General features: G+C 54.0%; 2 protein-coding genes across 24 annotated transcripts in view; one reads left to right on the forward strand and one right to left on the reverse strand.

Moving 5' to 3' along the window:
* The window catches only part of KLC1 (kinesin light chain 1), a 55,929-nt gene extending 39,382 nt beyond the window's left edge, over nucleotides 1–16,547 (forward strand). For 4 of the 23 annotated variants that reach the window (XM_081226920.1, XM_081226919.1, XM_081226939.1 and 1 more), the window contains exons 14-16: nucleotides 4,797–4,927; nucleotides 15,737–15,809; nucleotides 16,179–16,547. In XM_081226920.1, coding sequence (XP_081083046.1) covers nucleotides 4,797–4,927; nucleotides 15,737–15,809; nucleotides 16,179–16,181 — 207 coding nt within the window. In that variant the 3' untranslated portion in view covers nucleotides 16,182–16,547. The other 19 variants (XM_081226934.1, XM_081226929.1, XM_081226933.1 and 16 more) reach the window with 11 other exon arrangements.
* XRCC3 (X-ray repair cross complementing 3) lies at nucleotides 14,442–22,732 on the reverse strand. The gene is made up of 7 exons (XM_081226941.1): nucleotides 22,592–22,732; nucleotides 20,777–20,914; nucleotides 20,424–20,636; nucleotides 17,281–17,435; nucleotides 15,016–15,228; nucleotides 14,874–14,920; nucleotides 14,442–14,788 (listed from the first exon to the last, which is right to left on the reverse strand). The coding sequence occupies exons 1-7, from the start codon at nucleotides 22,644–22,646 to the stop codon at nucleotides 14,569–14,571; spliced, it is 1,041 nt and encodes a 346-aa protein (XP_081083067.1). The 5' UTR covers nucleotides 22,647–22,732; the 3' UTR covers nucleotides 14,442–14,568.
* Between the last annotated feature and the right edge of the window lie 2,382 nt (nucleotides 22,733–25,114).

The following is a 25,114-nucleotide window of genomic DNA, read 5'->3' on the forward strand; positions in this document are numbered from 1 at the left end:
GTTAGTTTCTGCTGTATAACAAAGTGAATCAGCTATACATATACACGTATCCCATATCTCCTCCCTCTTGCATCTCCCTCCCTCCCACCCTCCCTATCCCACCCCTCTAGGTGGTCACCAAGCACCGAGCTGATCTCCCTGTGCTACGCAACTGCTTCCCACTCGCTATCTACCTTACGTTTGGTAGTGTATATATGTCCAAGCCACTCTCTCACTTTGTCACAGCTTACCCTTCCCCCTCCCCATATCCTCAAGTCCATTCTCTAGTAGGTCTGTGTCTTTATTCCTGTCTTACCCCTAGGTTCTTCATGACTTTTTTTTCTTTTTCTTAGATTCCATACATATGTGTTAGCATACGGTATTTGTTTTTTCTCTTTCTGACTTAACTTCACTCTGTATGACAGACTCTGGGTCCATCCACCTCACTACAAATACCTCAATTTCGTCTCTTTTTCTGGCTGAGTAATATTCCATTGTATGTATGTGCCACATCTTCTTTATCCATTCATCTACCCTTAGGTGCTCTTTAGATACAGCTTTATTGAGGTATAATTGCGTGCAACCAGAGGAGCCCATTTTAAGCCCACCTTGGTTTAGAGGCTCACACACTGCTGTCCTCACATTATCTCGGTCCAGGTGTGAGGATGAAGTGTTCAATGCTGTCTCTGCGTGAGTGCAGATTCCCCTGGGATTACAGGGCAAGCAGGTTAAGCATTGTTGCTATTTGCAGCCACTTTCCTGTGTGCATCAAGATTTTCTCTGTTATGCAGTCAAGATAAAAGATAAAAATAAATTGGGAGTTGAGGTGGGCGCTGAGGCTGGACCTGTCTGTAACTTCATGTTCAGATCACGGGTTCTCTAAGGCAGCCTCATTGTTCTTACTTGTTTACTTTAATCATAAGAACTTGTTACACGTTTATAATGAGAAAATGCTGTTGAGGTTTTATTTTATATTGGGGTTCTACATTAGATTTTAATTTTTTAAAGAAGGATTTCAGCGCTCCTTAAAAAGTTTGGAAACCGCTGCTGTAGGGAAAGTGCTGAGCTGCTCTGTTGGGAAGATGCATAGAGCCCTCACTTGGGTTTTCACAAACATTTTCACAAGACACTAGGCGCAGGCCTTCTCAACATTCAGAAATAACGTGGACCACAAAGGGCAGTGTGGTCAAAGACAAGACAAACTAGGTTATAATAGTTACTCCCTGCAGATACTGCAAATCTGGATCAGCAGAGAACTGAATTGTATGCTATTAAGATATAAGAAACGTAAGGCTCCCGGGCATATTCTAATTCACGTGAAGTTTCTGGATGAGATTCTTGACATGGTAGATAATTTGTTTAGGGAAGTACAATTCTGTTCTTTTTCTATGTACCATAGAGATCATAATTGAAGTACTTGAAAATGTAACTTCATCAAATGTTATTTTTGTGTAAACTGTTCAGATCTAAAAGTCACTGTCAAGATAAGTCTCTTACGGTCCTGCTTCTAAAGATGCAGATGCTCTGTGCATAGTGATCCTTTCTGGGTAAAATTGACTTCACGTTAACTGTGAGACACATGTGTGTCAGTCACCGGGACCCAGGTCCCCACTGGGCCACGCAGGAGCCTTGGGACTGCACTGTAATGAACGAATTGCCTTTGCAGTGGTCCCACTAGGCCACCAGGAAACATCAGACGTCTTACATTCTGAGTGGAATCTGAGCTTCACCCCGTGCTGGCCTTTCTGTTTTCAGAGTGCCAGTTCTCTACTGGGGTCCTTCTGAAGTAGCCCCACCCCCATGTCCCCATACTTTTTGTACTGCTCCCCATGTTAATATTTCTAAAAGCTTTTAATACACTAAACTCTTCCCCAGGATTCCTGGGAATGAGGTAACTGTTAATTAGAAATAATGTAATTTTTTAAAAATAAAAATTAAACTAGGAAGACAACTAGAATAAACCAAAGAAGAATTTAAAAACACCAAATCACCTGAAATCCAGATAATAATTACTGCCATATAATTCTTCACCAATACATTATACTGTTAATTTTTGTTCAGAAACCCAGTTTTTTGATGCAAATATTCTTTCATGGCAGTATAACGATCTAGACTATTCTGAAAGTGTTGGAATACAGTGAAACCTCCCAACCCTCTAGTCTGTTTTGAGTAGAAATCCACCTTGTTTGGGTGGGTTTATGCTGTCCTTCCTGGTGGTTCTCAGGGGCCAGGTTCCCAGCTGGTGAGAGCGAGGAGGGCAGGTCTGCTCCACCGCCCACTTTCCCTCCAGGTGCTGCTCCCTAAGCCCAGCCCAGCCTGCCTTGCGGGGGTGGGGTGGGGGGGGCGCGGGGCAGGGACGAGTGAGCGTGTGTGGATAAGTGTATGAAACGCTCTTGGAATCTGACTGAAATTACTCTTCCATATTCTGCGGAGTGTCTAGTACAGGAATATTACAAATAGTACTACTAACGAGTAGCACTGAATTTTGAACTGAACACGAGGAGTTGTACTATTTATAGCATTAACATTTTAACATTCTGTTTCTAAAGAGCAGCAAGAACTTGTGTTTTCTTGTCCTCCCAGCATCGGTGGGGAGTTGGTAACAAGTTTTATTTTTCCATTTTAAAGATGAGAAAGATGAAGCTCGGGCTGGTTAAATGACTTGCTCAGCGTCGCATGGTGAGTCAGCGCGGGCGGGGCTCAGGTCCCCGCGGTCTGGGGCTTCCAATCTGCCAGGACCCAGGATGCGTTGCTGCTTTGGAAATCCTTTTTCTAGTTAATTTTATTTTGGATTATCAACTGCATGTTTAAAATGTGCTATAAACTTTAAAACTCAGTGTTTCTTAACATTTCTGAAATGTCTAAGATGTTAGTGTTTTTCAGAGAAAGTCCTTTCTGATTTCAGAGAGAACTTTATAGTTTAGTTCTATGCAAGAGGATTTCTGATAAAGTTAAAGCTTTAATGAATGCACTCCTCCTGTGCATAGCAGTCTTTCCTTTGGTCACTGTCGATGTTTTTTGTTTCAGAATCTCCTAATGTACAGTAACTTGAAAACCTTTTTATTGTAAGTATCAAGGAGATTTCTAGCACGGTGCCAGTCCGTGCTCTAAAAATGTTGAATTTTATTTTATTGAGGATTAGGAGTGATTTTAGTCTAGATTATGTAAAATGTAACATAAGGTCCAGTACCTGTTTCATACGGGGCTGACAGGAGCAGACAGAAGGTAATTCCAAATACTAAAGCGGTAAAAAGGCTGCTTAGATTTTGTGACCTAGAAATACTGTAAGCCAAGCTGTGCTGCGTGGAAACTGGCTCTTTTCTCATGAGTTTCACCTGGGCTTTCTCTCTCCCTTTCTGTCTAACAGGCCTAGCTGCCCTCTGTGACACTCTCACTGTCTCCTGCATGATGGGCGGCATCCCCTCCAGCTTTTCTTCTCTCTCCAGTGCTGACTGCTGTGTTTAGCAATCCCCTAGGATTCTTGTCAGAGCTGCGCCTCTCTGTGACTGGCCATTCCTTTTGGTGCTGCTGTCCTTCTGGGGGGTTCCTTATCTCTGTATACATGTAGCTTTGCCAGATATGTACTTAGTAATATAAACTGTGTTAATAAAACCATTTACTGTGTAATACATGAGTTTAAAATCTAAGAGCAATTAGCTGTTCACTTTGATAAGAGGTAGTTAGTTAGTATCCCCCAGGTGTTACTGCAATGGCATGATGGTGACTGTGACACTACCTAGGCTGTCAGAATAGGGCATGTGCTGCTCCTGTCGCGTTTGGAGACCTGGCGGGACCACCCTGGGCTCTGGGCGCTCCCCTTAGGATCGTGCTCAAGTAGAATTTGCTATGTAGTCTTTGTGTGAAATTTTGGCAATTCTGCTTTTCTCTACTAATCTTTAAGTGTTCAGTGATTTGTGTATTTGTGTCTTTCTAACTTCTAATAAACTCACTCCAACTGACCTGTGTCTTGGTGTCTGTCTGCTTGGTAGACCTTCTCACTCTTTCCATGGAATGCAGCATTGCCGTAGCTTCTAGAACTGGTGGGGCTACTGTTAATCTTACTAAATGATTCATGCTGAGAATAAAAGTTCTATACACATTTTTTTCACTCTGTGTATTTGATTTTCATATGCAGATACTGCCAAGTGTTTCACTTATTAATGTCTGAATCAGTTATACGAAAGCTGGGCACTCTTTTACTTGCTTCCTACAAGGCATCTAAGGATTTTTAGTTATTTGTATAGAATGAACGTATTGTTTAATTTTCCCACTACATTTATAATCTACATTTAATAAAACTGTCCTATAAAACTTAATGAAGAAACAGTATATCTATTGCATGTAGATGAAATTGTTAAAAGGAAGTTGCCTATGTCAAACCTAAATGTTTTAGGTCCTTTACTGTTTCATGGACCAGATGCTTCCATATTTATTAAACATGGAGTTTGATTTTGGTGACCTTCCTAGAAGCTGCCTTAATTTCCTTGAGTCTTTCTGTGTATCTTTTGTTTCAAGACAGTAATATAATTAATTTTCCTTTGAGGATTTTACTACTTCTGTTTGAATGAGCTTTTTCATGTTCAAAGGTTTTCATATTCATTGGATTATCTTTCATGAAATTTAAAATGGATAGATTTCTATTTAAAGTGTATTTACATACATGGCGAATTGATAATTTCTGTAGGAATCACATTACCAGCAAGTCACAGACTGGCAGGTCAACTGCGATGTGAATTCTTGTTTTCATTTAGCTTTGTCTCTTGCGGGTTGGGAGGGAGAACCATCTGGCGCTTCACATTTGTTCACGTTTTTTTCAGGATGGCACTGGATCTTTAAAACGCAGTGGTTCCTTTAGCAAACTCCGGGCTTCAATTAGACGCAGCAGTGAGAAGCTGGTTAGGAAGCTGAAGGGAGGAGGTTCACGAGACAGTGAGCCAAAGGACCCTGGGTAACTATCGCCGCCCCGCCTGCCCGCCCGCCCTTCTCGCCCGCAGACCTCAGAGCTGCATTCCCGCCTGCTTCCCACGCGGTAGCAGTGCAGAGGGTTAGTAGCTGCAATCCGACCTTTTCCCAGGATAGGTTGAGAAAAAATTGTGAAATTTCCTGTTGAGAGGCTAAAAGAGCTGAAGCCTTTGAAAGAAATTTATGGAATTCTTTGATTTTGTTACATGTGCAAAGAAAGCCTTAACAGTGGAAAGTAGGAATTTAATATTAAAACATTGAGCAGATTAACTTGTTTTTTCTAAGTTTGCATTATTCATTTTTAAAACCAGCATTAGCTTAAATCCTTTAAAGTTAGTTTTAATCTTTTAAAATCAAATGCCAGCTATGTGACTATATTAAATCTCATCATACAGGTATTACTATAGGAAGAAAAATGGTTTAAATAGAAGGATCACAATTTCAAGACTTTTGTTATAATGAGTTTCTTTAGGAGATTTAAAAAAATCTTAGGTTTTTCATGTGTTTAGAAAAGGGTCTCTTCAGTCATGAGTCTTTTAAACAATAACTTTTAAGTTATCAAAGGAAACTGATTCTAGGATATTCCTGCTTTTTATAAGGTTCGTCAGAGGAAGGGTTCTGTGTCCTTCTCTGTTCGTGTTAACAAATTGCCCTGGTTTCTGGGTTATTTCTGGTGTAAACGGCTTCCCGTTTTTGGATGCGTTTCTCACAGAAGCTCTGTATTGTACTGTCAGCTGTTCGTGAAACTCAACCTCCCTAAAACGGTACCTCTTTTGTGAAGGTTGATTCTTAGTATGACTCTGTTTTAAAGTATTTCACTTTAAGTTCTGTAAGAATTCTAATGTCTCAGGACTGAGACCGAGTTCCTTTGGGTAATGTAGGGGAATATAAAGGTGGGTGCGTTTACAGCTGTGCGCTTCGCTGCCTGTAAGGCACGTCCCGTCTCATCCTTCTTGTCATCAGTTGGGGCCTGACTCCCGAGACCCCTGGGGTCGCCCAGCCCGGCTCTCTGCTCCGCGCGCCTCACCCGCACCTGTGGGGAGAGGGGCTGGGCTTGCCCTTAGCTCCGCCCCCGCATCTCTGCTGGTGGGGGGACTTGCTTCCCGATGGCCTTGGCGGCAAGAGGAGCAGTTGGATGTTTATTTGCTGCCATTGCCCTCGTCTCAGAAATGCCTGCAGTCTGCAGAGGGAGTTCCCCGCGCTCCGCCGACGTCCGCTGTGAAACCGCCGGAAGCTGCGGTGTTGGAAGCCACTGGGGGCTTCTGCGGGCGCGCGGGGCGTCGGTCCTGCCTGGGGGGAGGCATGTGCGCACTGCCTTAGGGAAGTGGGTCCTAAAGTGCCCTTGTTTGGTTTCCAGAGCTAAAATGATAGGGTGCTGTCTGCCCCTCTCACAGCGTGGTGAGGGGCTGAGCGGATTGCTGGGCCCTGCTGAGTCCCGATCCTGATCCTCGGGCGGGGCTGATGCGTGAAGTGAGGGCGCGTCACGCGCTCTGTGCCCTACGGGCCGTCGGCCGGTTCCGCCAGGGCAGACACACTGTGGCCTGGGGTTCTGGATGTCTCGGGGCTCGTTAGGGCAGCGGGCAGCGTCCAACTCTGGCACCGAGTCCTGGACGCAGCAGAGTCCACAGTTTCTCCTTCTTCACGTCTTTGTCTTTCCCGTGACGCCGCGTGTGTGGACGCTCCCCAGTACGGATGTTCACGGCGCTGAGAGCGCTTTGCCAGCCTGACCTGATGAAATGTAGACCCACACACTTGCATATTGTAACAGTTTTCCCATGTGATGTTATCTGGGTTGATATCTTACTAAACTTTTTGAAAAACTAAATAATTTAGAAAGTTTATCCCATCAAATGCATGAAACAAAGTAATCTTTCCAGGTAAGAGCAGCAATCTTTATTAACTAGACCAGTGGCTCTCAAACTGGAGCATGCCTCGTCGTCTCCTGGAGGGTTCCTAAAACAGACCGCAAGGCCCACCCCTGCGTTTCTGATGCAGTGGGGCAGGGGTGGGGGTGAGGTTGGGGGGGAGGGGCGAAGTTGCCTTTCTAGCAAGTTCCCGGGTAGCGCCAGTGCTGCTGGGTGGGCCACGTTGTGAGAATCACTAAAGTGGGTGCCCCGGGAGCAGGGTCTGCAGCCTGCAGTGGGCACAGCTCCAGGGAGGCACTGGACTGCCTGATGGTCTGGGCACCGCGGGCTTCAGTGAGACTGTGGGTGCGATTCCGAAGAGTCACTGGTGGGGCGAGCTGTTCATTCACTTCACCTTGGAAAGAAAAGGAAGTTTGAGGAGAAAGTTTGTGCACCTTTCGTAGGAAAAGGTAGCTGGCCAATTAAGTAATGGAATAATTAAATATGGCAGAATATAATTCACTGGTTATTTGGTTTTATTTTATCCTTTGTTCTTTAGTGGTTCTGATTAGAGGAAAACCTGTCCAGAGCTCTAGCAACACTTGTGTGGGGTTCATTGGGATGTTTGTGTCTTGTCCTAGGTGGGAAGTTCGGGGAGTGAGGTTTTTTTTTTTTTTTTTTTTTTTTGCGGTACGCGGGCCTCTCACTGTCGTGGCCTCTCCCGTTGCGGAGCACAGGCTCCGGACGCGCAGGCTCAGCGGCCATGGCTCACGGGCCCAGCTGCTCCACGGCATGTGGGATCCTCCCGGACCGGGGCACGAACCCGTGTCCCCTGCATCGGCAGGCGGACTCTCAACCACTGCGCCACCAGGGAAGCCCTGGGGAGTGAGTTTTATAATACTTGGGAATGAGTCAATTAAGGCTTTGCTTTTGGTGTACTTTGTTTGGTGACAACTCAGTAAGTGCCTGCTGTGTGCCTGGCACTGTGCCTGTGGCGCTGGCGGCCATGAGTCCATCACCTGGGCCTTTGGTCCCTGCAGCTGGTGTGCACGCGCGTGTGTGTGTCTGTGTCTGGTTGTGCTCAGCCTTCACACCTGTGCTTCACCCTTGCAGCCATGCCCTCAGCTTGTAAGTAATAGTGGTCACTGTTGATTTCATAGTAGTTCAAATTCAGAATTACTGATCCTACTATAAACATTTAAAAATAACCTTTCGTATTGGTTCTTTTAGCTTTAAAAGAGAAGGTGGCTTTTTGAGGTCATCTGTGGTGGCAGTAAGCAATTACAGTAATTATACGACGATCTGTAGTTTAAGTGTAGATTAGAGGTAATTTGTAAGATATCTTATTAAGTATTTTAAAGGTGTTAAACGGGAGAAAAAAGTGAATATCTATATAAATCAATGTTTTTTGTAAATGAAAAGCCATGAAATATGTTTTAAATTTTGGTTTCTGAGCAGAGAAATACTAGCCTTACAGTTTATTTTACTAATAAAAGATTATTTTTTCCTAGTTTTAATATAGAAAAATCTACAAAATACAGCATATATTTATGCATTTGATCTTAATAGTGAGCTTTGAGGGTCTCTCTTTTTTAATATTTATTTATTTATTTATTTGGTTGTGCTGGGTCTTAGTTGTGGCTTGCAGGCTCCTTAGCTGCGGCATGCATGTGGGATCTAGTTCACCAACCAGGGATGGAACCCGGGCCCCCTGCATTGGGAATGTGGAGTCTTACCCACTGTGCCACCAGGGAAGTCCCTTGAGGGTCTCTCTCTGACGCGGTCACTTAGGGGCGAGGTTTACGGGAGTCGTTGAGGTCCCCTTCCTGAAACGCATCTCAGGAGGCTCCTCGGGCTCCTACGCCGAAGTCAGCAGGTGGCATTGGCAGAGCCCCTCGGCTCCTATAGGAGCCAGGTTTTAACAAGTGAAACTGTAGCGACACTGGCTTTATGGGGCTCGAAGATAAACTTTTTGCTGAGAAAGACGCAGAGGAACTAAGTTTTTTTCTGCCGGGTGCAATAGAGTAGATCTGGGATGTATGTGTAAAGAGTTGGGTGGGTTTCCCAGTCTGGGCGAGATAAAGGCCTCCTCTCCGTTAGGGATGGTCCCAAGCCCCCATGGTGACAGAGGCTTTGGAGGGGTGGCTTTGCTGTGCTCCCTGCTCCTGGTTGACTGATGTGCTGACGGTTTGTCCTTGCATGTCCGCCGTCCTGGGTGCAGCATGAAGCGTGCCAGTTCTCTGAATGTCCTTAACGTGGGTGGCACGGCGGCCGAAGACCATTTCCAAGTAAGGAGCCCTGCCCCACTTAACACCCTTTACATGTTGGCTGGACCTTTCCTCATCACTGCTGCCATTTCAGTAGAGCCTGTGAACATTTTAGTATTTCTGATTCAAGACAAATAGACACCATAAATGATACTTTCATAGTCGGCATGAACTTAACCATCTGAATTATGGGAATGCTGTGAACATTCTCAGTATACGAATTAATGATCTTTACAAATACGTTGATTGACAATTAAAAATTAAATATTCTGATAAAGTAATATCAAAACTTGACCAGTTGTTAATTTGTATTATTAATTTGTATGATTTTAGCTTCTAGTAGTTTATAACTAATATAATGTCTAGCTAAGCTGTTCAGTGTTTTAAAACTATTCAGAACTTCACTAAGTACAGTCACTTTGACACAACAGTCTTTAGCACTTTGTCACCTGTCCAAGTCTCACACAGACCAGTCACCTTTGCACTTAAAACTGTTGGCATCCTGTTCTCCATTACAAATGGCCTTTTTATTTTCCATGTGTGACTGGTGGGTGCGCCCAGGCCTCTGGCCCCTTCTGAGACCGGGCTGCTGTCCACCGGGACCAGGTGTCCTGGTCACACACCTGTCGATGCAGCCGCTTCCCAGTCACCTCCGTCCCACCGGTAAACTATTTGACGTACAGGGACAGTGACGGCCGGCAGGTGTGCTGACCTTCCTCCTCACCCCCAGCACGCTGCGGGGGCGGCTGTCCCCAGGATGCTGTGGTCGGGCCTCTAGCTTAAAAGCTGCAGGGTGCTGGGAGGATGCACTCCTGACGATGACAGTAGAAGAAACGACTTTTGTTTTTAAAAGGCCTGGAGCTGACACAGTCCTTTTGCTCCCCTGTCTTGTGTTTTGCACACGCACATCTGAGCGTCAGGACTCTCGTGTGCTGGTGCGAGGCGTGCAGCTGTCATTAGTGCCGAGACCCCTGAAAGCTGGCGTCACGTGAGGTGCTGGTTAAGAATAATGTTTCCATTTGTTTTCTCACGCAGGAACGACATAATTGTCTGGCTGACTCCAGAGCTCTGAGCGCCAGCCACGCCGACCTGGACCCCACGGGTCGAGGTAGAGCTAGATTAACCCCCAAGGCTAACGAGCGCTGAGATCCCCACAGCGTGGCCAGGCCCCTCCCCCTGCAGGGCGGCCCTGGGGTCGCCGCCTCTCCTGGATGGTGACCTCCACCACCTGCTGGAGGTTGGCCCCGAATTCTGTTAGGCGGTCTGCAGCCCTAGTGCCCGAGAGCTGCCAAAGCCCGGCGGTGGGACCCGGCCAGGTGTGGAGCTGGCTCAGCCTGCTCGGGGTCGGCCGCTGCTCGTGGACACCGGCCCCAGCACCGAAACCTGCTTTCAATTGTAATATACTGTGTTAAGGCTGTTCATTAAGACTGGAACCTTAAACTACATCCTTTGAGACTAGGAATCCAGTGACCTGTGGCAGCGATGCTGGGATTAGGGAGCGGGGGAGACGGGGTAGCTGCGGGGAGGCCTGCACCCGCTCCTGGTCTGCATCTCAGCCCCTTTGGAGCCCTTTTCCCCTCCCTGGGCCTCTGTACGCTAAGCACATGGAGATGCATGTTTTCCTTTTAAAAAGCTTTTCTTTGTAGCGTTAAGTAACACAGGGTGGGTTCTGACAGATGCATTTTCTTTTTTTTTTTTTTAATTTATTTTTGGCTGCGTTGGGTCTTTGTTGCCGCACGCGGGCTTTTCTCTAGTTGTGGCGAGCGGGGGCTACTCTTCGTCGCGGTGTGCGGGCTTCGTATTGTGGTGGCTTCTCATGTTGCAGAGCACGGGCCCTAGGTGTGCAGGCTTCAGTAGTTGTGGCTCACGGGCTCTAGAACGCAGGCTCAGTAGTTGTGGCGCACGGGCTTAGTTGCTCCGCGGCACGTGGGATCTTCCAGGACCAGGGCTCGAACCCGTGTCCCCTGCACTGGCAGGTGGATTCTTAACCACTGCGCCACCAGGGAAGTCCTGACAGATACATTTTCAAACCAGCCCTGAGACATTATTATTCCTTAAGGGAATCCGTGAGACTAGCTGATAGGTTAAGAAGGTGTAATTCCAGATGACGCCAACTGTACAAGGGTATATCCCTGCTGATGAGGTTTGAAAGAGGATCTGGAAAGCTGTGAGCATCCTTGTGAAATGTTGTCAGGGTTAGTTTCTAGTTTACCTTTATGTTGTCCTATGGGTGGTGTCACTGAGCAAAGGCGCTTCCAGCCACCTTTTCCTCAACAATTGCACTGGGCTGGGATGCTACGTGCTCCCTGGGCTCCCTGTGGGGACTGGGGGGGGGCTCCCTGTGGGGTGCCCTTGGACTGCACGTGTCCTTCCCCCCAGTGTGGACCTCGGACTGAGGGCTGGAGGCAGCAACGTCCTGGGGTTTCGGTGCAGCAAGGCTCGGCTTTAAGCTTCGTTCAAAAGTTCCTGTCAGTCAGTCGTGGGTCACCTCAGGGCACCGGTGCTTGGGTTGGTGAGAGCTGCTGTGTCCCCCCAGAGGCAGGCACCCTGGCCTGGTGTTGGGGGCCCTCGAGGCTGACTGGTCTCCTGCAGCCTGTCTCCTCTGGCCACGCTCCTTTCCTCAGCTCCTGACTCCACTTAGGTTTTGCAGCTTCCGATGGATCAGGAGCTTTCAAAATGCTCTCTAGAGGTGTTTAAAAAAATATGCTGGGTTGTAAGAAACCAGAAGAGCGGAGCTGTGTCCCCTGTGGGCACTGTGGCCCTTTCAGGTCCACGTTTAGGTGCAGTGGGGGTGATGTGTGTGTGTCACATCAGAACCAGGAGGGGACCAAGCTGTCCTGGCTCCTCCTCCCACTACACTGAAGTTTTCTCCCGGCCACAGAGCTGATACAGGACATCGGAAACCCACTCGGTTTCCCTTAGTGACAGTTGTCTCTGGAAAAACAAAGGGCATTTAGAAAGAATACACATGGGGCTGAGAACAGAATTTAATTTTAAGCTTCCAGTTGGTGAAAAGAGACCTTCTTTGCAGGGGCCTTAGTGGAACCTTGTCTGGCTTTGAGCCCTCTGGCCCTGGTTCCCCGAGGGTTGTGGTGGCCTTTGTAAGGCCACATGGAGACAGCATTTGGGGTAAGAGAGGCTCGAGGGCCTTCTTGAAGCTGGGTTGTAAAAGCCTTCGTGTCTCAGAGGGGATGATGCTACCTGGGAGTCAGCAGTGTCTGATTTTTGAACTTGTATCAAAATAGAGAGAAGCCAGGTTGTAACCTACTTCCAGTCTGGTAGTCAGGATTTTAACATTCTCGGAGAGAGCAGTGGGGGTGGTCCAGCCCTCCCTCTTCCTTTCCTGGTGAGGGGACCTTAGGGGGCCAGCACCCATTTCTACACTGTGTCTATCACGTTAGACTCCCCTGGCCAGAGGACGGACTGGCAGTGGAGGAGCTGAGGGTCTACGTGAGTGTCTGAGGGCAGAGGTCGTGGAGAGCTGGGCCTCCTGATCCTCCCGCCCCTCCCGCCCCTCCCGGGGCGGAGCAGGCGCTTCCGGTGCTGCAGGGATTCAAATAGTTATTTTCTGAAACTTAAAAAAAGTCCCTATTATGTGTTTGGTCAGAAGGCTGCTAGGAATATCATGTAGTTAGTCATTGTCTTTACAGTAAAGTATAAGTATCGCTAAGAATTCAGCGTTTAGTTTGTAGGACTCATTGTTATAACTTCACAGAATGTTCTGGGGAAGGCATGTTACATCTGTACGAGGCCAACTTTTGATATGTTTGAACGTTGTACTGTGTAATCATGGGATATCTGGAAACTAAAGCAGCACTGGATAGCACCAACCAAAGGTGAAGTGCAAGTGAGCTAAGCGAGCATCGTCCTGCAGATGTCTCCTCTGTGTAATCGGGCTGGTGCATAAAGACATGTGCAGTTTCCACTTAGTTCTCCAGCACAACAGGAGGACGCAGATGGTTTATACAGTGGTGTGGAGCTACCCCTCGGGGGTCACAGGCCTGTGAGGACTGTCCGATTGTCCCTGGGGCATGCTCTGGGGGATGGGACTGGCTGAGAGGCCAGGGAGAGGCAGGGTGAACACTGCTTTGGGACTTGGTGTTCCTGAGACACAGAGAAAAAACCCCACTGCAAAGTCCTATGGCCCCTGGTGGGTGAGCACCCCCAGGGCGGCCTGTCTGCCTGGTGGGCAGGTGCAGCTGCCCAGAGGCCGAATGTGGGTGCGCTTGTGCTGGTCCGCACCTCTGCAGAGGGTTGGCCATGAAACATACCTTCTGTCTTGGAGCAGTAGTTTTCTTTTCTGTTAGTGTGACTTGCCTAGGAAATCATTTGGAACTGTTTATATTTACTTACAAAAATAAAGTGTTTTATTTCCTGTTGTAAAGTCCCTGTACTTTTGCGGAAAGGCTCTTTTGTAAAACTCCAACCCTAAAAGAACCTTTTCCTGTTTAACGTTAGGCACCCAATCTTTTTAGGGTCACAGACTACTTTGAAAACATGATGTAAGTTGTAACTGGACCAATCCCGTCCTCGAATGACGTGCACAGAGCGTGTGCCCCGTGACAGGGGTTTACCACCCTGCCCCAGTGAGCCCGTGGGGGCCTGGGACCAGTGTCTAGCTCCTGGAGCTGTGGGAGGGTGGCCACAGTGCTGAAAGTGGAGTGACAGGGCTGCCCCAGGGCTGTGAGGACAGACGTCACGTGTATGAGTCCCGAGGACAGTGCCTGGCAAAGAGCAAGCGCCGGTGAGAGAGTCCAGGGGCTGAAGGTGCCTTCCCGGCATGTCTGTCCAGCCGGGGCTGCTGTGTGCCGGGCAGCAGTGGGAGGGGGCGAAGGCAGGGCGCTGACGGGGGCGAAGGCGGCGCAGCCCTGCCGGAACTGGGCAGTCGCATCCCTTGGTGACCCCGGGGCCTTGTGCTGCCACGCCCAGATGTTCAGATTCTGGAGTTTCTGGCCAGATGCAGCAGGACCCCGGCTGATGGGAGGTCCCGAGTGCGGGAGTGCCCTGCCAGAGTGGACGCGCCCCCAGGCCAGCCTTGGAGGAGGCGCTGAGGGCACAGCGGGACGTGCTCTCCTTTTAGATGAGTCCTCGTCTGCCCAGAACGGATTTCCCGGCAGATGGGCCAAGCCGGCGCCGCGGCTGCTTGTGCTCGCCGGGGCTGGTGGCAGGGGCAGCGCACAGGGCACGTCTCCCCGCCCCGACGCCTCTCCCGGACCCTGTGGCCTGGCCTGCCGTGTGTTCTCCACCCCGTGCCAGACCGGGGCCGGGGGGGTGTGCTGGCGGCCAGGAGCCGCCAGCCCGACCACGGGGTGAGGAGGGCCACCCAGTGGGCGCTCATCTGACCTCGGCCCCACCGTGGCCCGAGGCGTGGGTGTTGGGAGCTTTGGGAAGGGGATGCGGAGCCTGCGGCGTCAAGGGGGAGACCCCGTCGGGCCAGGGCCCAGGGGCCTGCATCCGGGCGGCTTCCTGCAGCCCCTGGTACCTGAGGGGACCCTAACCAGAGGGAGGGCCACACGTCAGCAGGACTCGGTCCCAGGCGTCCCCCGCACACCCTCAGCGGTGACCGTGTAGGAACAGGACGAGGGCGGCAGGTGGGGGGCGGAGACCACCCTCAGGGTGCGGCGGGGCGGGGTGGAGGCGGCCTCCTCGGGGCGCAGCCGGTCGGCCATCAGCCTCACCAGGAGCTGGTTGGACCAGGTTATTCCCAGGGCCGGAGATGCCCGCTCTCCCCCGACACTGAGATAGAAAACAGCCCGACTGTCCTGTGCTGTGTGTGGAGTCGTGGGCCCCGCCACCCCTGCCCTCGGGGCGCCCCACTCACCCTGGCGGCCCGGCTGCCACACCCGGCTCCTCCGCGGATTCCGTCACCTGGAGGGTCCAGATCGGGGTCAGCGGCGGTGAGGACCCGGCCCCCGGCCCGGCCCCCCTGGCCTCGCCCTCCCCGGGGGCGGAGGGGGGCCCACCTGGTTGACGCACAGCACGGGGCTCCGGAAGGTGCAGCTCAGCTGGCGCAGCTCGGCCCCCAGCGCCTGCAGACGCTGGGCCCTGAGGGCCGAGGCCGCCCGGTCGAACTCACAACGGAACGGGGCTGCCACGGAGTCGATGACCACCAGGCGGGCCGTGCCCCGTGCTAACAGCACAGGCACCTTCTTGCGCACACACTCCAGCAGGGCGTCCTGGGAGCCGGGGGCGGGGGCGGGGGGGCGTCACCACCTGCACGGGGACCCTCACCCCGCCCTGCCCTGGGCCATCACAGCGGCCGGGCCCGGGCCCCTCCCCTTCAGTGGCCCCGTGCTGGGCACCGACCGCCTGGACCACCACGGTCACCAGGACTGCCCAGCCCCACCCAGTGGAGGGAGGAAGCAGGTGTGCGGGGACCTGAGTCTGTCCTGCCACCAGTGTCGCCTCCCACGTGAAGACCCCCAGGCCGTCCGTGCCCAGGCTGTGCGCTAGGACACTGACCGGCCCGGCGTGGGGCCTCAGGTGCCTCCAGGCCAGCCCCCCCTGCCCCCCCAAGGCCCTACGCGCTGTGCTCGGGGCAGCCCTATCCCTTGGGGCCGCCTGGCCCTGCCTGCCTGGACTCGGCCCCGGTGCCTGGTGGCTACACACTGGCCATCCCGCCAGGCACTCCTGAGAGCCGTCGGGTGTCTGGGATGAGATTCGACTCTGTGCTTAACTCCCCAGGGTGTCTCCAGCAGAGCCTCTCTCTGTGGAAAATGACAGCGGCAGCAGCGGCCTGGAGGACGCCAGCCTTAGTGTGAGCCCTGCACCCCTTCCCGCCACCGCAGGCAGCGCTGGGGCACCAGGGGGGCCGGGGCGGGGGCAAGGCTGCGCCCGCCTGCTGCAGGGTCGGGACTCCGAGAGGGGCCTAGCTTGGAGACCCTGTCCCCTGGGAGGAGGCCTGGGGCCCCGAGGCTCTGTTTGTGCAGCAGCGTCAGGCCCCGGTCCGCACCTCCGGCCCCCGCCCCAGGCAGGGCCCCCCAGTTGCTGGGCAGACACCAGCGAGGGGCTGGGGGCCTCCTCCACCAGAGCTGCTCCCGGGACAGAACTTAGGAACGCCCGCCCCCCCCCCCACGCCCCCGGGGTCTCGGCCGGCCTGGCCCTGACCCACTGCCGTGTTTCGCAGTGAGGATGCACCGGAAGGATGAGGCCTGTGCCGCTCGTGTGCATCCAGAGGCCCTGTGACAGCCAGGGGACGGTCGCGAGGCTGGAGGGCCTGGAGCCGGAGCCTGTGGCACTGACCGTCTTCTCCCCTGTCCACGCCCTGAGCACCATCGCGCTAATAACCACGCCGCCTGCCGCCAGCGCGCACTCACCCGCAAAGCCACGACCGCGCTGGGCCCCTAGCAGACGGCCACCTGCCCGCCGGTCCACCGCCTGTGCCCTCAACCAGCCCGGGCTCGCGTGCCACCGCTCATCGTGTTACTTCCCCGTGCTATGTGTGGTCATGTATTTTACGGTAAAATTTTCTAAAATTAAAAGTTTATACAGCTCATCCTTTACTGGAAATTCTTTTTATAGCTGTTCTTAAATGGGGGAAGGGCCCGGGGGGTGGCTCTGCACACTTGGGTTCGGTGCACTGGTCTGTACTCCGTCTCCCATCTCCCTCCTGAAGCCTTTGCTTCGTTATTCAGCCCCAAACACAATGACCTCAGCTGGCTGCTCCCCCGCCGCCTGCCTGCCCCCTGCCCCCTCCCCAGGGGCCACTGCCCCCTGTGTTCCCACCGCTGTCTGCCCACAGGGAGGGCACGTGACCCGGGGACGGCTTCCAGGTGTGGGGTCGCCCCAGCGGCCCAGCCAGGCGCGCTCAGCAATCTGGGGGGGCCTCGACAGGGCTTGCCCCTCCTTCAGAGGCAGAGGTACAACCCCACACCATGGCTGCTGTCGGGCCAATGGCCTGGACGGCAGGTCCTGTCTTCTGGGCCGCGGTCACCTCTGCGGCCGGGTGAACAGCCAGCCGCAGGAGGCACTTGCCCAGTTGGGGCCTCCTCTAGGGGGCAGGAGGTGGCGTGTCTGGCGCCCTCCCTTGCCCGCTCTCCCCTTGGGGTTAGGCTGCCAGAAACACGCTGGACTCCCAGTTCAGCCTGAGTCCAGGTAACAAGTAGTGCCAGGCTGAGCGGAGCACACGGCCCCCAGCAGGCAACTCGCCGCAGGTGGGCACTGGGGCCTGACCTCGCGGGTCGTGCACGTGGCCCGCCCGCACGGCCGACTTCCCCTCAGACGCTTACCACGTCGGCTGCGTGCTCGATGAAGATCTGGTGGCCAAACTTGATTTTCCTGACCACGTCCCCTGGGACGTCTGTCCGCAGGCACTGTTGCTGAGCGATGAGCTGCTGCAGACGCCGGCTGGGGAAGGCATCCTCTGTGCACACGTAAACGGCCCCTGGGAAGCCGCGGGGCGGTGAGCAGCTGGGGGTGGCCTGAGGCCGCCCCACCAAAGGCCAACGACCCTCTCCTTCCTGCACTGCTTCTCGTGGGTCTGCCCCTCCGACCCGGCACAGGGGCCGGACGGCGTCCACCTCTCAGCGCAGGCCCCTCGCCGCCGGAACTTCACCCTGTGGGTCTGCCCGCCCTGGGCTGTCCGGGTGGGAGCGAGGGGAACTGTAGGGGCTCCCGGCTTTCAGAAACGCCCCCTCCTGCAGACACAGGGAGGTGCCCCTCCCAGGCCCTGTCGGGCGGATGTTCCCTCAATTCCACTGTCAAGGCTCCTCCTATGGTTCTGGGCTACCTGGTGGTAACTGTCTTTGCTGTGCCTGGAAAAGCCAGTAAACAAAACACAGGCGATGCATCACCAGGGGCCTGGAATCCCCACCAGAAGGTACCCCCGGAGTCCTGCGCTGAAAAGAACCAGGGGCCACCGATTCTCAACAAAGGAAGGTCCCAGGACAATTCAGTGGGGAAAGAGTAGTCTTTTTAACAAGTGGTGCTGGGACAGAGACACCCACGTGCAAAAGGGTGAAATTAGACCCTTACCTCATACCATATAGGAAAACTAAGTCACAATGGATCAAATATGAGAACCCAGACCATAAAACTCTTAGAAGAAAACACAGGGGTAAATCTTATGACCTTGGATTAGGCAGTGGATCCTTAGATATGACACCAAAAGCACAAGCAAGAAACAGATTGGACATCATCAAAGTGAAAAACTGTGCTTTAAAGGACACCAAGAGGGAGAAGACAATAGAGAAAATACTGCAAATTGTTTTATCTGATGAGTTTAGTATCCAGATTATATAAAGATCTCCTACAACTCCACAGGCAAATAACCCAAGCTTTTAAATGGGCAAGAGACTGGAATAGACATTCCTCCAGAAACACACGAATGAGCAGCAGCGCGTGAAGAGATGGCCCACATCACCAGTCACAGGTGGCGCGGTCAGCGCTGCGGTAAGACCACCCACGCTGGCATCAGAGGGACAAGCGTGGGCTCAAGACGCGCAGGGATTGGAACCTCCTGCATCGTCGATGGGAAGGAAAACGGTGTAGCCGCTGCTGAGAACAGTCTGGCAGTTCCTCAAAGTGCAAAACACACAGCTACCGTACGACCCAGCAAGCCCACTCCTGGGTGTCCACCCGAAGCCACGCACGAACAAAAGGTGTGAACCACCCACATGACTGTCAGTGGATGAAAGGGCAGCTACGTTGTGGTCTGTACACGTGATGGAACATCCTTCAGCCCTACAAAGGAATGAAGAACCGACACATGCTCCAGTGTGGGTGAACCCTGAAGACATTACGCTGGGTGAAAGGGCGCATTTGCATGATCCCATTTGTTTGAAATGTGCAGAACAGGCGAATCCACAGAGACAGGAAGCAGATGGGTGGTTGCCAGGGGCTGGGGAGGGGAGAGTGCAGAGTGACTGCTCATAGGGATGGGGCTTCTTTTTGGGGTGATGAAATGTTCTGGAACTAGATAGTAGTGGTGAGTGCACAACTTTGTGAAAATGCTAAAAACCACTGAGTTAAATAAAGAGGAAAGGCCTCAGGACTTCCCTGGTGGTACAGTGGTTAGGGATCCATGTGCCAATGCAGGGGACACAGGTTCGAGCCCTGGTCCAGGAAGATCCCACGTGCCGCGGAGCAACTAAGCCCGTGTGCCACAACTACTGAGCCTGGGCTCTAGAGCCCATGAGCCACAACTACTGAGCCTGAGCTCTAGAGCCCGCGAACCACAACTACTGAGCCCATGCGCCACAACTACTGAAGCCCGCGCGCCTAGAGCCCACGCTCAACAAGAGAGGCCACCGCAATGAGAAGCCTGTGTACCGCAACGAAGAGCAGCCCCCGCTCGCCACAACTGCAGAAAGCCTGCGCGCAGCAACGAAGACCCAACACAGCCAAAACTAAATAAATAAGAAAGGCCTGTGATCTGGCGGAGCCCCACCAGGACGCTCAGGGCCACGGCTGAACCTACCGTTCCTCTCGCTGTACCGGTCAGGGCACCGCCCCGGGGAGGGGACCCAGAGACGAGCCAGAAGCACCGACACCACGTCCGCGCGCCCTATGTGTGAGTGTGTAACCTTCATGCTGACCCGATTCTGTTTCAACAGACTTTCAAACTTGGAAAAGAGATGCAAGATGGAGGGAGAAGCACCGTCTGACCATGTCAGTGGTGAGCTCCCAACCCTTGGGGCCTCCCTAACCTTCCCTGACACAATCCAGCCCATTCCCGGGGGCAGGGCTGCCTGGGGAGCCCCCGACGTGGCCGAGACCCTCGTCCCAACGCCGCGGCACCCGTGTTCTCCACACCTCGGGAGAGGCCTGGACAGAGGGGCCACAGCCAAACCCAGTCGCGCGGCCCTCGCAGGTCCTTGCCCCACACCCCGTCGGGCGTCTCACTGGGACAGGTGAGTGGGGTGCCCGCCCACGGAGGGGCTCTGAGAAGCTGGCGGCAAGGCGGCCCGGCATTTGAGGGTCAGCGGGAGGAGCTCCACAGTTTCTGAAGCACAGGATCCAAAATAACTCCAGAGCCGCTTGGCCATTCTTTTCAAAATTGGGGCTTTCAGACCTGACTTGGGAAGTCACTTTCTCAGGAAAATGTGCCTCAGGCCCCACATTCAACGTGGTCACAGTGGCCGCGGGCCAGGCCTCTGCAGGGGACATGCCGCTTTACGGAGTCACCCCAGACCGGCTCGGTCCCCCCTCGGCCAGGCCCCAGGGCTCTGCACTTTCGCTCCCACCGAGGGGCCCCTGGCCCCCCTCCCTCTCCTGAGGCAGGAATTGCAGAGCGGTTGTGAAGACAGAGACGGGAACCCTGGAAAATGGCCTCCAGGGGCAGCCTCAGGCCTCGATGGCAGGTGCCCGCGAGGTGACAGGTAAGGACCCCTGCCTGCCCTCACCGGGCGGACAGGTGAGTGGCCGCACTCACCGGCCCCCAGGCCTCCGTGTCGCCATGGGAACTGCACGGCCAGGCAGAGCTGCAGCGCCAGCTGGGTCTTCCCGGCGGAGCTGTGTCCGGCCAGCTCGGTGATGCCATCCAGAGGCAGCCCGCCACGGAGGAGCCCGTCCAGCACGGGGCAGCCCAGGCTCAGGCGCTGGTGCTGCTCGGGGAACTGCTCCTTCTGCTGGAGCAGGTGGAGCGCTGGGTGCGGGGAAATGACAGGTGAGCCCAGCCCCGCACAGGTGCCCCCGGGCCAGGAGGCCCCTCGGGCTGCAGCGCCGCGGCCTCCGGGCTCACCCCCGCGCCCCGCTCCTCCAGCCAGACCCCAAGGCACCGGGCACCTGTGCAGACGCTGCTTCCCCGCAGGTGTGAGGAGGCCGCCCTCAGCAAGCGCTGCACGTCGGGGCCGGAGAGGCGGGTCAGTCTCTGCAGGTCTGGTCCAGAAAGATGCAGAACCTCCTTTACTGACCTCAGTTTGGCTGAAGGTATAGAATCAATTACAAGACAAGGTCAGACATAGCAGGGACAACAGGTGTCCTCCAGTTCTGGGGACCTGGTGGGGAGAGGCCAGTCCACCTGCTCCCCGAAGTTGCAGGGACCCCCAACAGAGGGCGACCGTGACGGGACGGGAGGGAAGGGGCCTGGGGAGGCCCACGTCTTGGCTGCAGAAGCCGGACGCTTGGGCCTCTCCCTGGTGCCAGGAGCAGCGGCCTCTGCCTGGTCCCATGCCCGCCCGGACACATCTCCCAAGACAGGTCTGTGTGTGCACAGCCTGGGAGGGGCCGGGCCGAGTCGGGGGAACCATGCACGAGGGAGAGGCCGCAGGAAGGGATCCAAAGGAACGTCCACTGAACCGGGCCACGGGATGGCCAGTGGGGCGAACAGACAAAAGAAGAGTCAGCACGCTGGCGGCAGCATCGTGGAGGGCTGGGTTACAGGGTGAACGGCCCGAGGAAGCTGGTGTTTCATGAGGAAAATGAATAATTTTGAGCTTAGATAAGCATATTACTTTCAAACAAGTAGAAAGAAAAAAATACGCTAAAAAAAAATAGATCCAACCAATCCAGAAGAAAGCATAAAAGAAAAACAACACACAAAAAATAGGACAAACAGCGCAGTATAATAAGGGAGAGTTAAACCTATATTTATCAGGAATTACCTTAAATACGTATGCACTGAATGCTTCAGTTAAAAGACAAAGACTGAATGAAAGGGGAAAACAAAACTACTGCTGTGCCCTCAGGATGGAGGAGCCGGGGGGCACCGCTGCCAGCCCTGTGTGCACTCAGGGCCCCGTCACCTGCTCACAAGCACCTGATGTCGAAGCGTCCCTCACAGACACCCCGGGAGGCAGGGAGAACAGAGGGCGGGTGCAGGGCGCCAGCCGGGCTCCGGAGGGGCCAGTGCAGCCTGCGGATGGATGCGCCCAGATGCCAGCAGACTCGGTGGGCTGGCCAACCCTTTGAGCATTTAGAAAAGAGCCACCGCCGCCTGACAGACCTACTGCGACATGGGAATAATCAGAAGTCCAGAGGAGATGCAGTGCATGAAAAAAGGAGGCAACCACTAACTTTGGGGGGAAAACCAGAGATGGTACAAGAAAGGAAACAGTCACAACCCTGGGTTCAGTGGCAGCCATTATGTCCCTAGTCACAGCTCTGATGGCTAATGGGACCCAAACTGTGTTCCAACTGTGGGGGGGAGGTGTGGAGGAAGCAGGGGCACACGGGCACCAGCCTGCCCTCACCCCCAAAACAGGAGGCCTGTGAGGACTCGTAACACAGACAAATCAAACACAGCAACGTAAGCACACTCGTCAACAACCCAGATATAAATACAAAAAAGTTGCTAAAAGACTCCTAAGTGATAAGTAGTTCCGTTTCACTTTTCAGACACTATGTGTGTACTGCTTTGATGAAAATGAAATTAACTTAAAAGAAGTCCTTTCAGTTAAAAACACACACACACACAACTGAAAAACCTGTGGCACATTCCAGCATCAGGTCGTTGATTAGGACCAGCTGTCCTGGGCTCAGTAACCAGAGGGTCCCCAAGGCTCGGACAGGCAACCTTGTACACCTGTTCTACGTAAGGTGTGTATATATGTACGTTCATACTTTTACACAATCACTTTATATAAACATCAGCAAACGCACCTTTCTTAGCTGCAGCAATAATTCTAGGATTCAGGTCCAACTGATCCAAATCCATTTTTTCAATGGGGTGACCATAGAGATGGACGAATTCCCAGGGACATGAATTCTGACGCGCTTGTCGTCCCCTCGAGCAGCCTGGGAGCCGAGTGCAGCAGAGTGACCGAGCCCAGGTGCGCGGTTTCCTTTGTGACAGGGCCACACCATCAGCCCAGAGCTTGGAGAGGCTTCACTGCACCAGGAACAGCACTGAGAGACGTCTAAGGCGGCGCTTCTGGCCGGGTAATTGTTCGGTAACTCAGAACCTAGGACTCAATCCACACACACATGCATCTGAAGAGCCACCCCCCGCCTCGCATTCTGAAGGTCAGCCCGCTTCATCCCCCGCAGAAAGTGGGAGAAACCGGCTTGTGTCCCAGCCCCACGCCCCCCAGGCCAGGGGTGCCCTGCCCTGACCCACCTCTCTGGGGTGACGGCGCCGGATACAGTCAGAGGCCCGTGCGCGCTGGGCTCACCCGAGTGGAGCCTGCTTTGCGTTCTCTGGTGTGAGTTCCCTTAAGTGTGTCTCCACGGCGATCTGGAAGGAGCAGAAAAGGCCACGTGTGGTGGATCTCAGAGGATGCCCAGGAGGTCGGAACCGCTGTGACCACCGAGCGGACACCAAGCCCGGCCCGGCCTGCAGCCTGCCCTCCCCGCTGGCAGCAGGGGCAGCCGGCGGCGTGTCCACCCAGGACGGCACAGCCGGGGATGCAGCCGGGCAGCGACGCTAAGGCCGTGGCTGCTCAGCAGAGGCCAGGCTCCGCGTCCAGCAGCAGCAGCAGCGGCAAGGCCTGGGCCTCTGGACGGTGTCAGGCCGCTCCGGAAGCTTAAAGAACCAGGCCGTGTACACCCCCTCATTTGCGGTCTGCTCAGGGAGCCCCTGGAGGCAGCTTCTGGGAGGGGGCAGCACGGGGCTCTGGGGCCCACAGCCTGGGCAGGGGGTCTCCGGGCCAGCAGGCTGCTCCCACGTTCTGCTGGCGCAGTGGGCAGGGGGCTCCCAGGCCAGCTGCTCGGGGCAGGGCTGACAGGAAACACTGCTGAGGCTGAGGGGAGACACCGAGGCCCTCAGGACTGCACATCAGAGCAGAAGGGCGGCCTGAGTGCAGGGCCCCAGTACCAGCTGCGAGGTGGCCGGGGGTGTTGAGTAGCTAGGAGTGCACCCTGAGGCCGTGTGGGAGACGCCCGGGCATCAGACATGCGGACAGAATACCAACCTGGGTTTGTAAATTCTAGAGGAAGTGCGTGTGTTCTTCCCCTGAACTTGTGGAAAGCCCCTCCGGCGTGGGCCCTGAAGCAGGGAGCAGCGAGCGGGCTGGGGTCTGGATTCTGAATGATGGGGGGAGGGAGCCTGCGTGGGGACACAGCCGGGAGGTGCCTGTATATAAAGCTGGGATCCTGACGAGCAGCTGGACATGGGGCAGGAAAACCAGTGGGTGACCACCAACCGAAGGGCCTCAAGCTTCCGTGATGGGGGGTAGGGCCCCCAGAAGCAGAGTGCCCACTGACGGAGCACCCGCTGGATACCCGACACTGGCCCAGGAGCTGGACCAAGAGCAGGGCCCGGGTGAGCCAGCCACCCTCCAGGCCTGTGCTTCTCCAACCGGGGACAAGCACGTGCCCAGGCAGCACCCAGTGGCAGACACGGGGTGGGCCTGGACACAGCGAAGCAGCTTCCAGGAGCATCTGAGTGCAGGTACCGTTTCAGGGGCACAGCTAACAGCGGGCGCTGCTTGGTGAGTGTGAAGGCGCATCAACTCTTAGGGCCCAGTGCGAGACTTTGAGGAAACTCCAGTTACGTCCCCGAGCCTTCCCAGGTGGAATCACTTCCCTGTATCTCTGGGGCTCTGGGGCTCTGGGGCTCTGAGGGGGCCTGAGGACCCCATGCCGCCAACACACCCTGGGACAGGAAGGTGGGGCCGCGGCAGATGGGCCCACCTCCACCCTGGGGGCAACACTCAGGTTTCGGGCAGCTTTCATTGACTCAAACTAAGGACTCAAGGGGAGAATGAGGGAAGATCTTCTTTCAAAACTAATGCACTAAAATAAGCGTGTCCAGGGCCTCTCCCGCTCAACCAGACAGCCACCCAAAGGAGCCGGAGGGTTGGTCGGGGTGGGAGGACCCAATCCCCACACACTGAAACTGTTAATTCTTTCTCTGGCCAGGTTTGGAGCTAAATTCAGGCAAACTACATACAGCTCCACTGATGTTGCCCTAAAATCACCAAAGGTAATGAAAGGTCGAGGGCTGACATTTATCACTTAGTCTCTTCCAAGCACGTAACAGGTATGAACTCAAACATCACACGAGCAACATTATAACCCCTGTTCTGCTGGTGAGAAAACAGAAGCACAGAGTGGTTAAACGACGAGCTTAAGGTCATGCAGCCAGCAAGTGGCTGGCCTGCGATGCAGGTCCAGGCTGTGTGTTCTAAGCCCCGACCCTGAGTTTACACGGCCCACCTGTTAACAAATCCAAAGGGAACTGTT

The sequence above is a fragment of the Mesoplodon bidens genome (genome assembly GCF_964165515.1).
Source record: "Mesoplodon bidens genome assembly, chromosome: 3".
In the NCBI taxonomy this organism is placed as follows: Eukaryota; Metazoa; Chordata; class Mammalia; order Artiodactyla; family Ziphiidae; genus Mesoplodon; species Mesoplodon bidens.